Here is a 19,395-nt window from a genome sequence, read left to right on the forward strand (position 1 = left end):
TGGAGGAATTATGTGTGATGTCAAACTACAGTATTCATCACTCACTGTGGCTTTATAGGAATCAATGGAGCAGTATTCTTCTTGGTCTCCCTTCATTACACAGTCGTTACAGAGAAAACTGATGACTTAAAATGAGTGTTGGTTCACCAAAACCTGATTATACAAATATTTATTAGGAAAAGATTATAATCCCTTGCCTTAAATGCATTCAGGTGCAGGATAGACCACACAATGTTATGCCTCTGTCCTGTATTAAAAACTGATCTGGTAAAGCCCACCCAATTGTTTCTCTCTCTGTATCCTCTTTCATTCCTCTTTCTACTTCATCAGATTGCAGACAATGTTGGCATAGTCCCTGAGGTGCTTCCATCATGCAGGGTAGATCATCTAGCATGATTCAGAAGACAGGAGTACTGTGGAGCCGGGAAATCTCTCAGGGCTGCATTTTTACAAGTAGCCTCTGATTGCAAGTGTGAAACACTCCAGAGAAAAGAATCCCTGCAGATGGCATAGTATTGCAATCATTGTCACAAGGATTTATATCCTCAACCAAGCCCATATCTCCACCTGTCTCGGAACCTGCCCAGTCCCAAGTGAAGATTTGTGTACTCATCCACGTTTCATTCTGTTCCTACCACTCTTCTCAAAGCTATATAAATCCTAAGGAAGAGTCTTGCTCCATTGCAACAGCTACCCAGAAAGGGGATCTAATCCTTTCACTAGATTCCTGTTTGTTCTTCCTGAACCAAAGAGCAGGAACCTCCTCACTCTCAGATCTCTGCCTTTGAGGTAGTTCCTCCCTGGTGAAGAGTAGGATGAAGAGCGAAGGTGATGAGGAACACCTCCTGCTACAGCTTATTCTGGCAAAAGCAGCAGCTGAAGAGGCCAGCTAAAACATGAACTTTTCATTTTCTCTCATAGTACTATGTTTTATGTTGCCAATGAATGCCTCCTATTTCATGGCTCCCAGGGCTAGCTCCTCTCCCCTCTCTTGAGGGCAATATTGGCTGTGTGAAACAGAATAGCAGTCTCCTGATTGGGTGGTGTAGGGGCTGTAATGGAAAACATTTCAGCAGATTATCGGAGCTGGACATGGGGTATTGAAACATCAGAGCAGGTGTTGCATCACGTCAGGATACCCATTGAGTGCAGCCTTTCTCGTGGACACAGCTATGGAGTTCAGACACTACACACCAATTTTTGACTGAGTATATGAACTCAGGCCCTCTCCAATGACATCATAGGGGTTTACTTTGCCTCCCGACTCAGAAAGCTATCCCTTACATCAAAAGTCGGAGGATTATTCTTTTGTGCCAAAGACTCTGGTTTCTTATCTCTGACAGCTCAATCATCACATCATTTGTGGCAGAAAGATGGCTGGCAGCAAGATTAGATTACGGCGATTTAAAATGTCTCTCTCAGATAAGTGCAGACCAGGAGTATTCAAAAGCACACATAATCTGATTGTAAACTTGACTACCACAGTATGCCTCAGAAACCAAAAGTATAAGTAAGGATTAGACAAATTTTGGGAAGACAGGTCCATCTGTACCTATTAAATATAAAGGATGAGGTGCTGGAATCTCCTAAACTGGTGATTCCTGGAAATAGGGATCAGGGAAAGGCTTATATTCTATGTCTCTGTCCTATATTCACCCACAACAAAGCTCATGCTGGAAAAAGGGGTTGTGGTCCTCAGGCTGGATGCAGTATTCTCCCTACATGATTGACTTGCCTTCAATTGCTGAAGAGCTCTGCCGGTGTAGTGAACTCAGAATGTATCAGGTGTGCTCTACCACACACATCCCTATCACTCACTGGCCACTGATCACAATCCAGAGATAATCATCCGCCTAAATGAGGCAGCTAGATTGTTTCTCTTATTAGCCTTAGCCACTCATTGGCATGCAAATCTTTATTTACAATCCCAGGAGAAAGTTCCTCTGACCTCTTTCTAAATTCATTCTTCCAAGTTTGTTTTCTGCCTCACCTACTCATTTCTTTGAATTCTATCCCTTTAGATTAAGGCCTCTTTAAGAGACTTGTGCTAGGAAGGTGACACTCTTTAGTTCATCCTTTGGGACAGATTCATCTGGTCAACCTATTGTACAGAAGACAAAGGATTGCGTTGATAATAAGGTACTTCCACCTCCATTTATACAACAGAAGTGGACTTTGTGAGGAGCTTTGGGCTTAGTAAGGGAAAGGAGTTATTTAAGTGCAAAGTGCTAATTATTATTATTATTACCCGACAAGCTGTAACTAATAGTAACCATTTTGCTGGGAGATGTGGAAACACATATACAGTTAATTGGTAGATTTAGTTGAGATCTGGTGGTTACACTGCAGACAATCCATCATTGTTGTCTGCAGCATGAAGTTATGCCCAGCCTGAATTCTGTGAGTCTCCCTTAACCTCTGGTCTTGTACTAATATCCCAAGACGTGTCACCAGTAAGCATTTGAGTGAAATCTCTAGAAGAATGTGGAACAAATCTGTAAATCTCTTTCTGAAATGCCCTGCCAAAAAAAATCAATAAGGTCTTCCATGTCAGGAAGGAAATGTTAAAAAAATAATTAAAAAATAAACTCTCATGTAAATCAAATGGGAATGAGAGAGAGCAGGCAGACGGGGATGGAATAAAATTCCAGTGGAAGAGCATTTCATTCCCTCCAGTCTTAAAGCATGTGGGCATTTGCAAGTGCCTGTCAAGGCTCAGGCCCCCGTCCTGCTGTGTAGGCAGTCACCAGTGGTGTTGCCTGTGGTGAGGGGCCAGCGGCTCCCGTGGCCAGCAGACACCAGACTCTGCAAACTGGGTTTGGTGATCTCCTCCGGCCACCACTAGGACTGCTCGCTGGGGGTGAAACTGCTGGTCCTGAAAGCGTGAGAGGGCTAGAGCAGAAAGGGCTTTTTTTTCTGCAGATATATCACTGGAGGGGAATCTCTCCCTGCCTCCCAGCACCAACTGCCGGCATTTCATTTCCAAAACCTTGTCCCTGTCGCCATCAGCATTTATGTGGGCACATCTCTGCCGTGCATGAGCGATTTATCTAAGCATCAGCAGCTACTGTAAATGACAGTACAGTGAAGCAAGGGAGGAGGGAACGAAGGGGTAGAAATGCGACTTTTCCCGCTATGAAGTCAAGCCCAGGTGCCTATTCCCAGCAACTCAAGTGCACTTACATCAGTCACGAGGGAAAGAAGAAGGAAATTTCAGAGCCTCCACAGACATTTAAGGCCACTTAATTAATCGAATTGTTATATTCCCTCTGGACTATATGCACATTTATGTACGTATATATGTATTGTTCCTTCACTTTGCATATCTGCTTTCAGTCCATGTGTAGTGGTTTCAGTATTTTGGGGAACAGGTTTCAGGAGTTTGAGCTGATGTGAAGTGCATGAGAGGAAGTGATCGAATGATTGGAGTTTAAAAGTTGGGGTAAGTCCTTCTTGGAGTGTGTATGAGAGGGAGTGAGTAACCAGCCACTCACGACACAAGCGCGGGGCGTCCTGGCGGGGCGGCTACAGGCGGAGTGTGATGCAGAAGCGCCGAAGTGAGAGGGAGCAGAGAGAGCGAGCGGGAGAGGAGCGCGCTGAGACTTCCACAGAGGCAGCCGGGAGAAATCACCAGCCAGGATTTGCTCCTCTCTCTCTCCCTCTCTCTCCGATTTCAATTCAGCTCCTCCCCCGTGTGGTTGTGGCTTTGCCTTCCATCACAAGCCTGATCAGCAGCGCCAGTCTTGAGGAAGAAAAAAAAAAAGGAAAAAAGAGGGGGAAAAGAGGAAAACCGGAAAAAAGTGCAAAACAAGGAAAAGAAAACAAGAGGGGGGAAAAGAGACGAGAAGAAAGTAATCTCCTCTGCCCCTCGGCTGCATCTAGCACAGCAGAGTCTGAAACTTTACGGAGTTCTCGCCGTGTTACCCCGCGGCGGGTGAATCGGCAGCCCGCGGCTCCCTCGCTCCTGCCCTCTCATCGCTTTCTCCCTCGCACTCATCAGCAGTCGGCAGCGATGGAAAAAGTTGCTGGCTGGTACCCAGCATGGCACGTTGCTCTCCTGTACTGGACATGGCTTTTCCTCTTCACTTTTTGCTTTACCGGCGCAGAAATAACTTGCAGATCCTGCCGTTCCCAGGTGCATCCGCAGCAGCAGCCGCAGCGGGGATTACTGATGCACTTGAGGACCGACAGAGGAGAGAACGAGCAGACGAGGTTCTTCGGGGAGAAGGGAGGTGAGAGAGGGCGAGAGGCTGGGACGGAGGATGCTGGACTGCGAGCGACCCTCGCTCCTGCTCCCGCGGGGACATTCAGCGGCTGGGAGACCCGGCGAGTGATGAAGGAGAAAGTGACCCGGGAGCACCGTCCCCGAGCGGCGGCAGATCCGGCCGAGGATCGACCCCTGCGGGGCCAGAGCCCCCGGCCCGGGCGGCCGGGCTCGGTGCGGCGGCGGCGGGGCCGCAGCCCGCGGGGCTCGGCGGGGCCGGGGCCGGGCGGTGCCGCGGGGCGGGAGCCGGGGGACGGCGGCGCCGCCCGCTTCGGGCTGGAGGAGCTGCGGCTGGGCAGCACCACCTTCGCCCTGGCCGGCGACTCGGCGCACAACCAGGCCATGGTGCACTGGTCCGGGCACAACAGCAGCGTGAGTACCGCGGGGCGTGCTTTCCTTTTCCTTTTTTCCATTTTATTTTTCGGGGGGTGTAGGATTAGGGGATGAGCGGTGGGGGGTGTTTCTTCTTCGTGGGGCATTTTGCGCCTCCGGGCGTCGGGGATTGTCTTCGCTCAGCAGTGTGCAGTGGGGCAGAAGGGCTTCAAAAGGGCCATTCTTCTGAAGCAGAAAAACTTTCTGCTGCCCGCCGCCCGCTGAGCACATCCCCCTCCGGCCCCCTTCTCCGTCACCCCGGAGCAGATAGGGATACAGCACTGCCACTGACCGCGGCGCGAAGGGGGTCAGTCTAGGGGGGACCTGCCCTCCCATCCTGCCTTCTCCCCAGGGTAACCCTCACCCCGGAGCCTGGAAGGATCGGCTGTAAGGAAGGCCAGGGAAACCCCCTCTGTTGTTGCCTCTCCTGCCAGCCCTGGGGACCCACGTCAGCTCAAGGGCTCATCCCCATGCCCTGCTGATGTGGAGATGCCTAGAGGGTTCAGGATTTTGCCTCCAAGGTGCCTCTGTGCAGGGCATAAAGCTGCTTTTTGCCTCTTGTCACCAAGGTGTTAAACCAGGACAGTTCTTGTATCTTTCCTGTAAACCTGGACCTTTCCTGGGAATAGCATCAGAACAGTTCCAACTTGAATGAAGGAGAACAAAACTGGCCAGAGATGTAGACAACTCCAGACTGGAGCAATACTCATGGCATCAAAGTTACCAGTTTAACTTGAGCACTGTGTCCCTCCTGCATTGGGTGCAGAGCTACCTGGAGGTGAGGGCACAGGCCAAAGGGTGATTTGCTTAGTCTGCCTTCTGCCTGCCCTTTCCTCTGCTGGTGGACTAGCAGAAGTGATCTGTCTGTCCAAGTGCTCCAACTTTCCCTCCCAGAAACAGCAAGCAGAATGCTAATGAGAAAGGGATGCCGCCTCTAAGTGGTTGTTGCCCATACAACTTCTCAGGCTCTTCTCTTCTAAGGTGTGTGTGGTTGTAATGCCAGAAGGTTTTTGGCTGCTTGGCAGAAATCCTTGGCCTCCCCCTCAGCTTCTAGTACTAGGAGCCTGACAACATTTTGAAAGGATAGTCATTCATTATGAATTCCTTTTGGTATAGATTGTATGCAGCTGCTCAATTTAGAATTGCAGAGGATGTCGTAAGGACCTCACTGTGGGGTTCAGCCCTAGTTAATTGCGACATGGCTTTACGGTCTCATCAGGAGGTTTTTAAACAATTAATTGACAAGGGAATACTTGTCATCTCCTTTCTGAAGGACTTTCCCCTTTCTTCACAACTCAGCTAGCCTGTTCTTAAATAGTTGTCTGAACACAAGCTGCCTTGTAGGAACTCAGGTCTGTTCACACGAATTGAGGCCAACACTGATTTCAAGTGACCCATTTGATAAGTAAAAGGATTCTGATATAAAAAGTCAGCCAGCAGGCGTCAGTTTTTCTGGTCTATCACTGCAATTATGTTTCAGCTGTACATTTATCAAGACACATCCACTGTTATTATATATGTGTTTAGGTACGCACATGCATGGGTAGATGTTTCAGCCCACTGTGGTAGTGTGGGTTGTTGTTTTCAGGGACTGATTTACTTTCTGAGTGTCTTGGTATAGAAATGTTTTCAGGGAGCTGTGGAGAATTCTTTTGTGACTGTCCTTCCCAAAGAGCTGCAGGTTGCATTGTATACAGGGTTACTATGCTCCCCCTTTAGCTGCTTGGGGCTCTGGCAGTGCTGTGCTCTTTTATGCTGTGATTACATCCCACTCACGACACTAACTGAAGCTGGGCCCCAGCAGGACCTGGATGCACAACAGGCTTGTCCAGGCTCAGCTGAAGCAATAGTGTGTGTTCAGTAGCAAGCCCAAAGTGGCTCACTGACCCATTGTCTCTGTGTGGAGGTTTTGGGTACCCATCTGTGAAGGAGTTGGGAGTGGAATGGGCTTAGGGTGAAATGCTTCCTTTAAGGTACAACATACCTAAAAGGAGTTCTGCCTACCTGCCTGCCTGTGGGTCGCAGAGGATCCCCATGGTGCTGCTTGCAAGGGATGCTGTGTTACCCCAGTGCCCTGGCTACATTCCAACAGCAGTAGCTGCCAGCTTCTTGCTGGCGCTTCCATGGGGATGCAACACACCTTTTCCCATTTCCATTCTTATGTGCTCTGTAAGTGCTGCTCCCAAACAGCTTTTGCCTTTTGCCCAGGCAGAGGGGCAGTATAAAGATGATCATAGTTTGCAGTATCTGTGTGAGTGCCGGAAAAATCAAAAATAAAGCTCTAAACATTTAAAATTCCTTTAGGTGGGAAAACTGGAAAATTAAAAAATTTTCACCACCAAATTTTTCTATCACAGTGTACCTGATTCTGCCAGCCTCAGTATGGTTCCTTGTATCTGTATTTTGGTAGTGGTTTGGATAAAATTGCAATTCTGCTGGTGGAGGAGAATGAATCCCTGAAGGGACTCCTGATTTCTGTAAGGGATTGTTCTGGGTGTTTGCAGCTTCTTTCAGGCTTGGCTGTGATTTCATTTTGAGTGTGTGCCATTGAACTGATGGCATTCTGCTCTAAGGATGAGTTTGCTGTATGCTCAGCCACAGATACAATAAGAATGATAAATAATAGTCCAAGTTGTCCAGGTATAACTCTATCAATATAGATTGTTTTATATCAGGAATGATTTTGGTCTATCAATGAGTTAAGGTATTCCTGGACAGCTTGCTCTCCAGAACAATATTCATATCCAGACACTTGGAGCATGCCCTGTACACATCTGTAGGCATACGCTTCACATGTGCATTAATCCCTCTTGTCTTTCTTGGCTGTTTCACCAGTGGAGTCAGCAGGAGCTCCCCAGATTAGGTGTAGGGAGCCTGGTTTATCCGATGACTGATGAGGATGAAATCAGGAGTGTATCCAGGGTTGTATTAAAACACAGGTGGGCCTCAGGCTTTCTTGGACTCCAGTGGAGGTGAGTGAGGCCACACAAAGATGTCTGTCTTTTCCACAGTCCTGAGGTCTTTCAGCCTGCAAGACAGAGAAGAGTGGCTACAGCAAAACTGGGTGCTGGAAAGGGTCTTTGGCCTGCACTGAGTCCAGACTGTCCCAAAATGATCCAAGAAGGTGTTAACTGGCCCATGCCAGCACCCTGCCTGAAATTATTTTGACAATAATAGAATATTGAATCTGTAAAGGGGTCCTGGCACTACTTGATTTACTGACATCCTTAGGGTCTTTCTACTGGCCCCTATAGAAATGAGAGTAAAAAATCATATGAGATAAAATCTTTCTCTGCTACAAGATAAGTGAGATCTCCTGCCTTTTTGCACCACTGAGAAATTTCATCATCAGTGTGGAAGTTGGCAGGTTTCCTAGCTCTCAGAGGTATCAAATGTGCTTCTTGATGTGGTGTATCCAAACACTGTAGATTTGGAGTCCCCATAGCTCCCTTAATGTGATGTTATAGACTAGGAGAAAACAGCTAGCAGAGATTTATGTGTGGAGCTAAAAGAGAGAGTTGGTTTTAATGGAGAGAAGCAAGTCTCTAGGTGGTGTCCCTTATGAGCTTTTGGGATACCGATGGTTCTCAGAGCTGACAAAAGATGAAGACTGCTTTTGTCCTAGGATGGCTTGGAGTGAGATTGGTGCCTTACTTGTTCATTTAATGTTGTTCTGGAGGAAAAGCAAAAAAATTGGAGAAGGTCAAAAGGTAAGGGAGATTGAGCAAGTGCCTTGATGCTACAGCTTGTGCTATAATGTGGTGCTGTGAAGGAAAGCAGCATGGGTTTCAGACTCATCTATTATAATGACAGTTTGCTATTGCCTTGCACTGGACAGAGTGTTCTCCTGGGCTGGTGCATGATGGTGTAGTTCTCAAGGTGTGTGGCAAAGAATTTGATCATGTACCTTGCTGCATACCAGGGGATGGGGCTTTTAATGATCATGATACCTGTAAACAGCTGGTTCAAACTTCTGTGATTTACATGTTTAGAAAGGCAAAGCTGAGCTTCTCATAGGTCCTCCACAACAGCAGATCCTCATCAGACTGATGGAGATATGGAGATGGAGTTGGAAATAGATGCAAAATAACCATGGCCAGGCAGGTTTTATGTTCCATCCACAGTAGAAGATGGATACAGCTGGTGGGTCCAGTGCAGGATGAAGCCTGCAAGGTCACCATTGCTGTTGTCAGGTGAATACAGCAGGCAACAGAGGAAGAGTTAGGTCTCTTATGGGAGAGCTTTTAGACAAGATGAGACTTTACATTAGGTATAATGTCTGGATAAAAGCCTTCAAACAGGTAAAGCAGAAAAACAATGCACCTATATATTTCAAATGCACTGTATTTCTACCTGGGTAAAGTAATTGTGAATAAACTGTTGTTGGATTTTTAGCTGAAGTGTTCAGACCTCCTTTATAAGTTAGGAACTTCAAGAACATCACATGGCTCCATCAGGTACTGCATCCTACAGCCATGAACTGATCAAACTGCATCTTACAAAGAGTTTGGTTTCTTTGAACTCCCCCTTCTATTGCCTTCTTCCTTTCTGTGTAGCTGTTCTAAGTCTTTTTCTCCTGGCTGTTGGAAACTACTGTCTGATTTCTGTTTTAACATTGCCATTGGGCAATTTAGATTATTTTTTTTCATTTGTGCATGTTCCTTTTAATTAAAGTTATTTTCCCTCCCTGGCACTTACGCCCCCTGGAATTATTTTACAGGCAGTGATCATATTCCCTTTCAGCCTCTGGTTTGCTACATCAAGCAAGCACTGTTCTTTCTGTATCTGCTTGTTGTACAACAGGTTGAGGAAAGTGAACTCTGCATTTCTAGGAGTTGGTTCCCAAGAACTCAAATTTGAAGCCAATTTTTGCTTTTGATGAATACAATTCCATGCAGATGATAACAAATGTGTTTCCTTTTACAAGTGAGGCAGTAAAGGCATGGGAAAAGTGCCTTTAATTGCCAGTGTTCTGTTCAGTTCAGAATGAGGTATCACAATGTTATTTTGACACCTTCTCACTTGGAGACTTTGCCCAAATGCTGTGTTCACGCAACAGGATGTAATTGGTAGCCTCTTTGCTTCCCTTGCTGGCAGAGCTGTGGCTCCAGTGTAAAACAGTCAGGGATGAATGGAGAATCTGCCACTATCCTCCGGTGGGTGACTGGCATTATGTTGTATGGTGCTGTGATAGCCCATTGCTCCCTTCCTCCCATGGCAATTGCATTATTATATAGGAAGAGTTTTAAGGTAATAAAGGTTTTAAGGATGTATGTTTTAAGGATGCCAGATGTGCAGTGAGACCCACAGTGGAGAATGACCCCAGAGTCAGTTTCTTCACATTTAGATTGATTCCTAGTGTGCTGAAAACAGCTCCCAAAATCATTCATCTGAGGAGGATGCCAACATTAAAATACTTCTGTGAGATATAGTATGTTTTATAGTACATAATAGTGCTAAGACTATAATGCACCAGATGCTAAGACTGTTTCAGGCTAATCTCTTGCTAGAGCTAATGAGAATATATTTTGGAAGGGCTGAACAGAAAGTGAGGAAACAAAAATGGAAATTTAAACCAGAAAAAAATCTAGTCAAAAGTCTCCTGTTTCAAATTTTTGTCTTCTGAATTATATTTACTACTGTTGGATCAAAAAATACTTCACATCTGCTCTAGATATGAAACCTCCTTTAAAAGCTCTTCAGTGAGTGAAAACAGCAGAAAATTTCCTGTAACTTTGGATAGGACATTGTCTTTAACCAGAGGCCTTAAGGTTTTTTGGTGTTTATTTTTTTGTGCCTGTGTTGGAGTTTTCAAAACAAATGAGTCAATAGCCATAGCATTTCTTTCTTCTGTGTTGCATCCATCTCTAGATATATTTCTTGACTGGATAAAACTTTTGACTGGATATAGGCTTTTCATATACAGAATATGAAATATGATGTGTGGGAAATTGTTAATAAGAATAGCCATGCTCTGAGAGAAAGCAGTAAGTGAAAGAGAATCTGTTAGGACTAGAAGAAAGGCTTGTCATTATGTGATTCTGGTCTCTGTGAAAGCATTTGGGAGATGGTGGAGGAGCTTCTGCCTCGACTGACAGGTGGGATATGCAAATCCCATCATGAGGGGAGATTAAGGAGAATAATGGAAGAGCTCTGACAGTTGCAACTGGCATTCATGCAATATCGAGAGGCTATAAACTGTATAAAGCAATAGGGTTATAGCTTTCAATCTTCTTAATATTGTACTTTATAATACAAAATGGGTTTCTCTCTTTCCTCCTGACTTCAAATAAGACTTTTGTATTTCTCTGACCTGGCGATCATGATGAGGTCAGTCCAGAGGGGGAAGCACGGAGGTCAGAAGTCCTTAATTCATTCTGGAGGGGTTAGAGACTATTTTGACCCATTCAGTTGTGACACAGCTTTACGTATGAAGGGCTGCAAGGTCAGCATTAGCCTTGGACAATCTTACATCCTCTGGGCCTTTCATACCATGTCAGACTGAATGCAACAGCCCTAAAGTGCAGAGCTCCAGTGAGGTGAGTGAAACTGCCCCTTCAAAGACCTCTTCCTCTGGAAAATATTATTGTAGCTTGGCCAGAGCATTTTATAGATTCACGTTGTTTTTTCCTTTGATCACAAGGCTCCTAAGAAATAGCTCTAAACAAGCCAGAATCATGAAAGTTTAAATGTAACATTTTTTTGTTTTGACTCAAGTCAGAGTTTTTGGAACGGATTTCTGATTCTTATATTCGATATTTAGAAATGACTCAGTGATATAAAAATCTTGATTCAGTGTCCCAGACAGAAGCATCTAGTGACGCCTGAGATGGTAGTGCCTCTTGCTGCTGCTTCACAGGGTAAGGCCTTTCTGTGGGAACTGCCTGATGTCCAGGTCTGGGAATTGTACAGCATCTCAAACTATATTTGCCTACATTTATGAAACTGGTATTATCATAAAAAACTGTGTTTACTGGATCCTGTTCATCCAGATGCAAAGCTACATTCAGGTTTACTTTTCATAGGAGGAGAAAAAATAAGACTAACACCAGGCACTTTTTTTTTCTTAATTATTTTTTTATATCTGGCCAGCAAACAAAAAAATCAGTGACTCCCGCAGCTCTAGTTGACATTTCTATGTTAAATGAAAATGGGCCTTCATTCCAATTCAAACGGGAGCACTGGCTGATAGACTAACTATTTTTGAATTTTAAAGGCATATAAAAGTTGATGTAATAAAATTGTTTTTGTGCCACTTTGAAATTTTTTTTGCTATCTCTTAAATCAAACAGCAGTTCCTTAACAAACAACAAGGAAACAACAAGCTCTTAACCCCTAATTCTCGGTGCTGGTAACACAATAGCAATAGCACTTCTGTTTGGTACTGTGATTTCTCTCCTCAAGGAACATAATAGAAAAGTACTTTAAGAAGGAAGAGGATGTTTTAGGCTATGTCCTAAAATGTAATTCCTTTCCTTTAGAGGGTCTCCAAGACCTTAACTTAACATCCCATCATGTTCCTCAGTAGAGGGCTGATGTTCTGTGCCTGCACACTGGGACTCAAAGCTGCCTCTGAATTCCTCCCCTGTGCCATTCCAGGAACATACATGCTCAGGGCAGGCTGTGTTGAGGTGTCCCTGACAAAGGCAATCAGGGAGGAGGAGGCTGAGGAAGGAGATAGAGATTTAGGTGCAGGGGAAGAAGGTGGGAAGTTGGACCTGTTTCCACTTCTGTGGGAGGGATGTCAGTGGCAAATATCCCCATGATGAGCAGCCCATGCTGGGACAGGTCTTCCAGTGCGCTCTCTCTGTGCTGTGGCTGTGGGGCAGAAATGCAGGGGCAGAAGGTGAAAGGAGTTGTGGACCTTGTGACTTCTCTTTTCCTGTTTACAAGACTGAGAGATAGCCCAGATGAGATGAAAGGTTTTTTGGGTGGAGAGTGTTAAGCGACACTGCAAAGCTTTTGATCTTTTACAACACCAGGTCCCAGTCTAGTGTCAGTGCTCACATCCTAATTGTATTAGGTTTCATATCATCTTTGATTGTAATCATTTAAGGACAGCAGTGCCATAGGCTGTTGCAGATAATTTTCATGCACCTCCTCAGGAGGAAGTGAAAAGCTCTTTAGAAAATCTGAGACTATTTAGATAACCCAATGGAGACATTCCATGTCTTTTCTCAAATGTTTCTCTTCTTCCCTCATTCTCACCTCCCCCACTAAACTGAAGGTTGAGAAAATAATTCAAGGGAAGTATTTTATGTAACAAATGTAGGCACGTTTTCATCTCCATAAATTGTCCCTGCTCAATATGTGATTTTCTCAGGTGCACTTTTTTCTTTGGGGGGAGCAGAGGTGAAGTAATCATAAAGTCCCTGATTCAGAAAGTAATGACAAATTCTTCACTAATGTGAAAATGAATGCCATTTAATAATTTGAAATGGACTTTGCCTGGAAAATTTTTCTTTTAAATCCAAGGTATATTTTCAGTAGTTGAAAGAGGTCATATGCTCCCTTTCTGTGTGTGTCATTGGGTCACTATAAACCTTTAGAAACAGCTTAATGTTCCCTGTCTTGGCCAAAAGCGGTGCCAGTACTTTTCAATGAGGTCAGAAAACAGACCTAGGAGAAGTGAATTCCAATACACAGGCAAATGCATATTTGAGGACTTTATTTTTTAAGGTATTTACCTATAGATAAGTATAAATACATTTTTCTGGTGGAAAAAATAACATATATGGTGAAAATCAAACTGTATGCCAAAGAATGTGATAGGGAAAATTAATTTGCTTTCTGTTGCTTTTAGTTCAGGTTTTCAAGCAAAAAATATATTGCTGTAGATGAAAAATAAAAACATTAATCATTATTGGAAACAAAAATCAAATTTTGAAAATAGTTATCTGCAAATAAAAGTAAGGTCTTACTTTGATTGCAAATTAATAGATTTTTTTTAATAGGATAGAATAAACAGATTGAAAAGAGCAAAACAGCACATACATTAAACTTAAATTTAAAAATGCATGGGTCTGTGGTGAAATCTTACTAGTTAGAGCAGTTTGGAGGATGGTTACTCCCTGAGTTGTTATTCTGGCTGAGGATTGAACTATGGGGAAGGACTGCACTACACTTCCTTCCCTTCATTTGAGTTCATGCTTCCATGTTGGAGTAGACCTCTGCAGAGCTTCCATATTCGGGGAGCCGGGTTCCTGGACTTCGGCGTCCTCGTCTATCCATCTCTTGTAGTATTTTTGCCACTGTATAAACCCCGGGTCTACTCCGACACTTCCACACTCCCCTCAATATATTAAGGGGGACAGAACCTGGGCTAGAAATACAGATCTGGGCTTAGCCTCGATCCAGTGACCTAAGGTTGGTACAGATGAGCTGCTGAAGTCAGTAATAAAAATTTAGGCTATTGTAACTGAAAAATGCTTTGATGCAGATCTGTGTCTGTTTGTTTCAATAACAAATTACTGATTAATTGTGTATATCCTGGAAAACAAAATGAAACAAAATAATTCTCCATCTCAGCTTTTGGATGAAAAGCTTCCGGTTCACTGTTGCCTTACATTTTATTTTCAACTTTTGTAAGTTGACATGTGGTCTTTCTTTTTTCTTCAGAAACTTCTCATCCCCTCCAAAACAACTCATTTTAAAGTTGTTAAAGGAATAAATGTGGTTGATACCCGCTGTCTGTTACCTCAAGCTGTGCCCTGGCTGTGCCCAGGGCAGGATGGCAGCACCCTGCTATCCCACCTGTGATGGAGGGACCTGGACCATGGACACCTATGAGAGCTGAAGCAAGGAACCCAACTCTGCATTCCTGTGCCATGGACCAGGGTCCTGGCATCTTTTTTATATTGCACCAAAGCACTGGGTTCTGCAATTGCTGAAATCCGTGTTAGTTTCATCAAGCTGCAGGCTAGGATCCCATCAGATAGACTCAGCAGCTCCTGTACCTCCCTCTCCCATGGGAACGTGAGTTCTTCCTCCCTGCAAATATGTTAGAGTGCCCCATCCTCCTCCTGCTCTTCATCATCATCCACCCACAGCCCTGTCTGTTGATGCTGTTGCCTGGCGACCACCCTGTGATGGACAGCCTGGAGGGAAGCGATGATTAAACAACCTGAACTGGCTTCTGAAAGCAGTGATCGTTACTGTAATGTGACAAGCAGTGACAGCTCAGACAGCAACACGTTCTGAGTGTGATTCCTGAAAGAAAAGATAAACAATAAACACACGAGAAAAGAGCCGCACACACCTGTGTGTAGGTGTGTGACTGCCAATGCTTTCCCTTGACGCGGAAGGGCAGGGAAGGCTTGTGTTTCTGTATTAATGAAAGGTGAACATAACCCTAATAATTGTCACGATGAACAGGTCAGCCCACGAGCCAGTGCAGCCTGCACTGATGCTGTCAAACAGCTGAGTTACTCTGGCAGCCACAGGCAGCAATTAAGTGGGATGCTGCAGGTGTTAGCAGTGGGGGGCTGCACAGCCAGCAGGAGTACACTGCCCAGAGTTTTTGAGGCTTCAGCATGAGTGTGGGAGTCCTGCTAGATCCACCTGCCCTATCTCCTCCTGCCTTCCAGATGGACAAGACAGTACAGGCACAAGGATGCAGGGGTGGACTCAGCCCTGGCAGAAAATGCATGTGGCTGTACAACCACAGTGCCTGGTGTAGGGGACTGTGCATCACATATTTCAGCGTCAGGTGGGAGACTCCTGCCCTCTTAGCCTTCCTTCCAAACCCAGATGACACCAAATGCTGTTCTTTCAGAACAAATTTGAAAACAAGACCAAGTGCACCTTAAAGACTGGTTACCAGAACACTGAAGATAGTTGAGAAAACTTATCAACACCCCGCTCATTAATTTGGAGGATAATAAATTTTTTTAGTGTCTTTGTTTTTTGTTGGTTTGTTTGTTTGTTTCCTTGTTTCCTTGTTTCCTTGTTTGGGGTGCTTGGATTGGGCCAGTTCTGTACCAGTTGGGTTGGGGCTTGGATTTAGTAATTAAAGTTTCATTAAGATACAGATTACTGTAGTCTATTCCAATTTACACTCTCAGAAACTTAGCAAAATTTCCATAGAAAGCATGTTATTTCCCTTTTTCCTCAGCTTTCTTTGACTTTGTTCTTTGTAACGCTGTTCAGAAGTAGGGCAGGAGCTAGGATAGCAATAGGTTAATTGGATTGCTGAGGAGCTGCTGGGATGGATCACAGCTGAGGTCAGACGAAATTTAGAATGCCCACATTACAGAGATTTAGGCCAGTTTTGCCACTATTGCTTGCAGGTCCAGAAACAGTAGATTTACATCCCTTCTGTGTTTTTTAACCTGTTCTTAAGTGTAACAGGCTCTAGGTAATTTCAGTGCTGTCACTGTCCTGGAGTCATGACAATGTTAAAGTTTGTGTGTATGATTTTCCTGTGCACACAAGATGCAGATACAACATCATCCAGTGGAGCAAATAACATCCTTACTGATGGCTTGTCTAATTTGTGTGTTGATTCAGAGGGTGAACATGAACATTTATGGTGAGTCCCACTTTCTTCTCGATCTCTCCTTTTAGTTTTACCCCAGGTTAGAATTGCTTTGTGCTGCTGTCCTGTTCTGTGTGGGTGCTAGTCCTTTTCAGCCCTTCTCAGGGAAACAGCCCTGTCTTGGCAGGTTTATTGTACCTGTTTTCACCACGACAAACATTGGAGGTAAAGTACAGCTGCAATGCAGGTGAACATCACATTTCTCTTAAAACAGAGTTAACTAAAGATATTTTGATGTTTCTTTGAACTTTTAAAGTGACATTAAGTGTAGCAAATATTTCCAGGAAGTGTTTGCGCTCTGGGTTATCTGCCTATGCTTTGATGGCTGTTCACGTCCTTTTAAAATTGCTGTCAATGTCTGTCCTGAGTACAGCAGCAACGATTTTCTTCAGTGCTATTCAAGTTCTTAAGACAGGCTTATCAGTGAGGCATCGGAGGCATGGCTTTAAAGCGCAATAAGAAAACAAACCCCAAACCCCTTTCCAAAGATCCTTCTTAATAAGAGTTAAGAAATCACCAGTGTTCCTGTCAGACTGAAAGAGAAACACACAGAGAAGAAAATTGCATTGCCTAGCTTCCCTTTCCCTTTCTCCATTGCATCCGGCACCATCTCTGAATGAAGTAGTTGAGGAGAAACATTGAGTCTACACCTTTTCTACTCATGTAAATCAGTATTAGATGAAGCCAAGAACTGCTTTGAGGTAAGCAGAAGAATCCATGTCTATCGCTTTCTGACACTGGGGTACTGAAAGGCCAGGCAGAAAGAGTAATTTTTGAGAAATCTTGCATATGGCAAGGTGGATTTTGGAGTGAAACAAACCTTTATAAGCAAGTAAGGGAGAAAGATACTTCGAGAAATTTTATGAGGAGCAGAGAATATTGTACAAAGGAATCAGCATCTCATTATAAAATGTTACTCAGGAAACCTGTACTTAATCCTTTATATAGAGAGCATTTTGGTTAAATAAGGATGTACGTGGAGATTGTTGCTGGAGAGAGTTTAGAGAAGAGAAAAGATGTCTGTAATTTTGGGCGTTTGCTTAAATATATGGAATTGTGTGGTTGATGTCTGAACTAGGATGACACAAGACAAATTAAATTTTAACTCATTAGTAAATTTTCCTCCTAACAAGCTACTCAGATGATCCAGAAATACATTATGCAGTAGCAGCTGCTAGAAGATGAAAATACTTCATTGTAGCCATACATGGTATAATGAAGTATGGGAAAGGAATGCAGTATTGCAATAAGGGCAGAAGATTGATGACATACAGTTTTACATATTCACCTTCTGTGTTGATTTTACACAGGACAGATGATGTCAGTAAATTGAAAACATCATTGAGATGTCTAAATCATTTAATACTGGTACTTGAGCCACTTGGGGAAAGAAAGTTGTCAGGGGAAAGAAAGTTGTCACAAGAATTTTCTTTGAGAAAAGAGTTTAGTCAAAATCAGAAAATTTCTTGGAGGTATGTCATTTTCAGTGACAGTAGCTACACTAAAATATCGACCAAAATTGTCTGCGTTCTGATAGAGTTGAAAATCAGTGAGAAACTTTGCCAGCTGACTTGTGCTTTGGCATCAAGATTATGAAAATACATTAATGCTGTATCATGGACAAATCTTTTATACCAAATATATAAGACTATGTGGAGTATATGGTACACTACGTGATATATCATCTCATTTCCAGGAGGTATACGAGTTCCTTCTCTTCTGTTCTCTTCAACCCTTCCTTCTGGTAATGGGCCCTATAAACAAGCTGTATTCTTTCTCTGTCCTGGAGGGATTCTGTTTCCACCTATCTGCTCTTTGCCATGTCTCCTTAGTCACATGGAGAGTGTCACCAAAGGATTTTTGCTGAAGGTATCAAGTTCTTTGAGCAGTGAAGGTGCTGCTAGTAGGCAAGTCAGTGGGTAGTGAAAGGCAATACAAGGTTTTCCTTTCTGAACCACTACTTGTGGGGATCTTACCACTGATAAACCCTGCAGTGTCCAGAACCACATCTCTATATATGTTTGAAATTAATGTTTGGTATTCAGACATGATCAAAACGAAATGCTTTGGTGTTCACGGACTAGCTGATGAAAAATGTTTACTGATACTTGTGGGAAATTTAGTGATCTTACTTTTTTTTTCTTGGGACTGAAACCAAGCATTAGCCTCTCTGAATCCCTCCCAGAACAGAAATGCTGACTTCTGACACATTTAGATAGAGAAAGTAGCTAGGCAGGTGGTTTTTAAATTAATCTCAGTGATTTTGTGCATTCTGTAAGATGATCCTCATTGGCTGCTATAAAGTTATGGTGAAGGGAACTTGAATATCAAATGCTGCTCTTTGTTCCTGAAACAGTCTCACCTTTACAAAGGGATAGCTCTGTGGAAAGTCGGAAGTGTGGCAACTCCATCATTTGTTAACCACAGAAACTCAAGGGGAGAAAGAATTGCAAGAGGAACATTTTGTAAAGTCCAAATAGCTGTTTTTCACCGTTCTGCCCCTTCCACTGCTGAGCAGATTGATAGCCGAAATCCCAAGGTGTGCAATTTCCACCCCAGTGGGAGCCTCCTAACGGTGTTAATCTCTGCCAATGTTTTAGTGCAGAACAACGAGGTGTCTCCTCCTTGTTAATTACAAATCCTGTACAATGTTTCTTTTTAAAGCACTGAAATGCTTTAAAGACAAATATTTGATTGCCGGCTCAAAGAACTGACAGTCTCAGTTAGCCATGATCTGGGAGGCAGATACAGCCGCCTCAATTCAAAAACAGTTCCGAGGAATGCTCTGGATTGCTCTGTGGAGGAGTCCAATAACTCGATTGCAGTGACCTCTTTCTCAGGCAGGAGGTGGGCTCGGTAACTGCTGCTTCTAAATCCGTGAACAGGCAAGAACCAACAGAAACATGGAGTTTACAAATGTATTGGTTATAGCATTGCTCGGTTCAGCTTAGTAAAGGGTTTTTTTGTTTTAGATAATTGCCTTCTGAAAGGAAAAGAATAATAACAACAATAAGATACAGATGGGTGCAAACACACAGGAGATGAGCATTGATTTTAGGGCGTAGTGTGGAGCAGCTGACGGCAATTTGAGGGAAGATGACAGAAGCCCTCAAGGTGTAAATCAGCTCTGGAAAGGTCCCTTGAAAGGGAACCAGCTCGCTAGGATTCCTTTCTTTCTCAGGTGAAAGGAGTAAGTAATTAAGGATGAGAAAGAGATAGGAGG

General features: G+C 43.8%; 1 protein-coding gene across 3 annotated transcripts in view; it reads left to right on the forward strand.

Moving 5' to 3' along the window:
- Positions 1-3,599: 3,599 nt before the first annotated feature.
- The window catches only part of SORCS1 (sortilin related VPS10 domain containing receptor 1), a 267,062-nt gene continuing 251,266 nt past the window's right edge, over positions 3,600-19,395 (forward strand). For all 3 annotated transcript variants that reach the window (XM_071563880.1, XM_071563882.1, XM_071563881.1), the window contains exon 1: positions 3,600-4,636. In XM_071563880.1, the coding sequence (XP_071419981.1) occupies positions 4,013-4,636 (624 nt within the window). In that variant the 5' untranslated portion in view covers positions 3,600-4,012. The remainder of the gene's footprint in view (positions 4,637-19,395) is intronic.

The sequence above is a fragment of the Pithys albifrons genome, chromosome 9 (assembly GCF_047495875.1).
Source record: "Pithys albifrons albifrons isolate INPA30051 chromosome 9, PitAlb_v1, whole genome shotgun sequence".
Classification (NCBI taxonomy): Eukaryota; Metazoa; Chordata; class Aves; order Passeriformes; family Thamnophilidae; genus Pithys; species Pithys albifrons.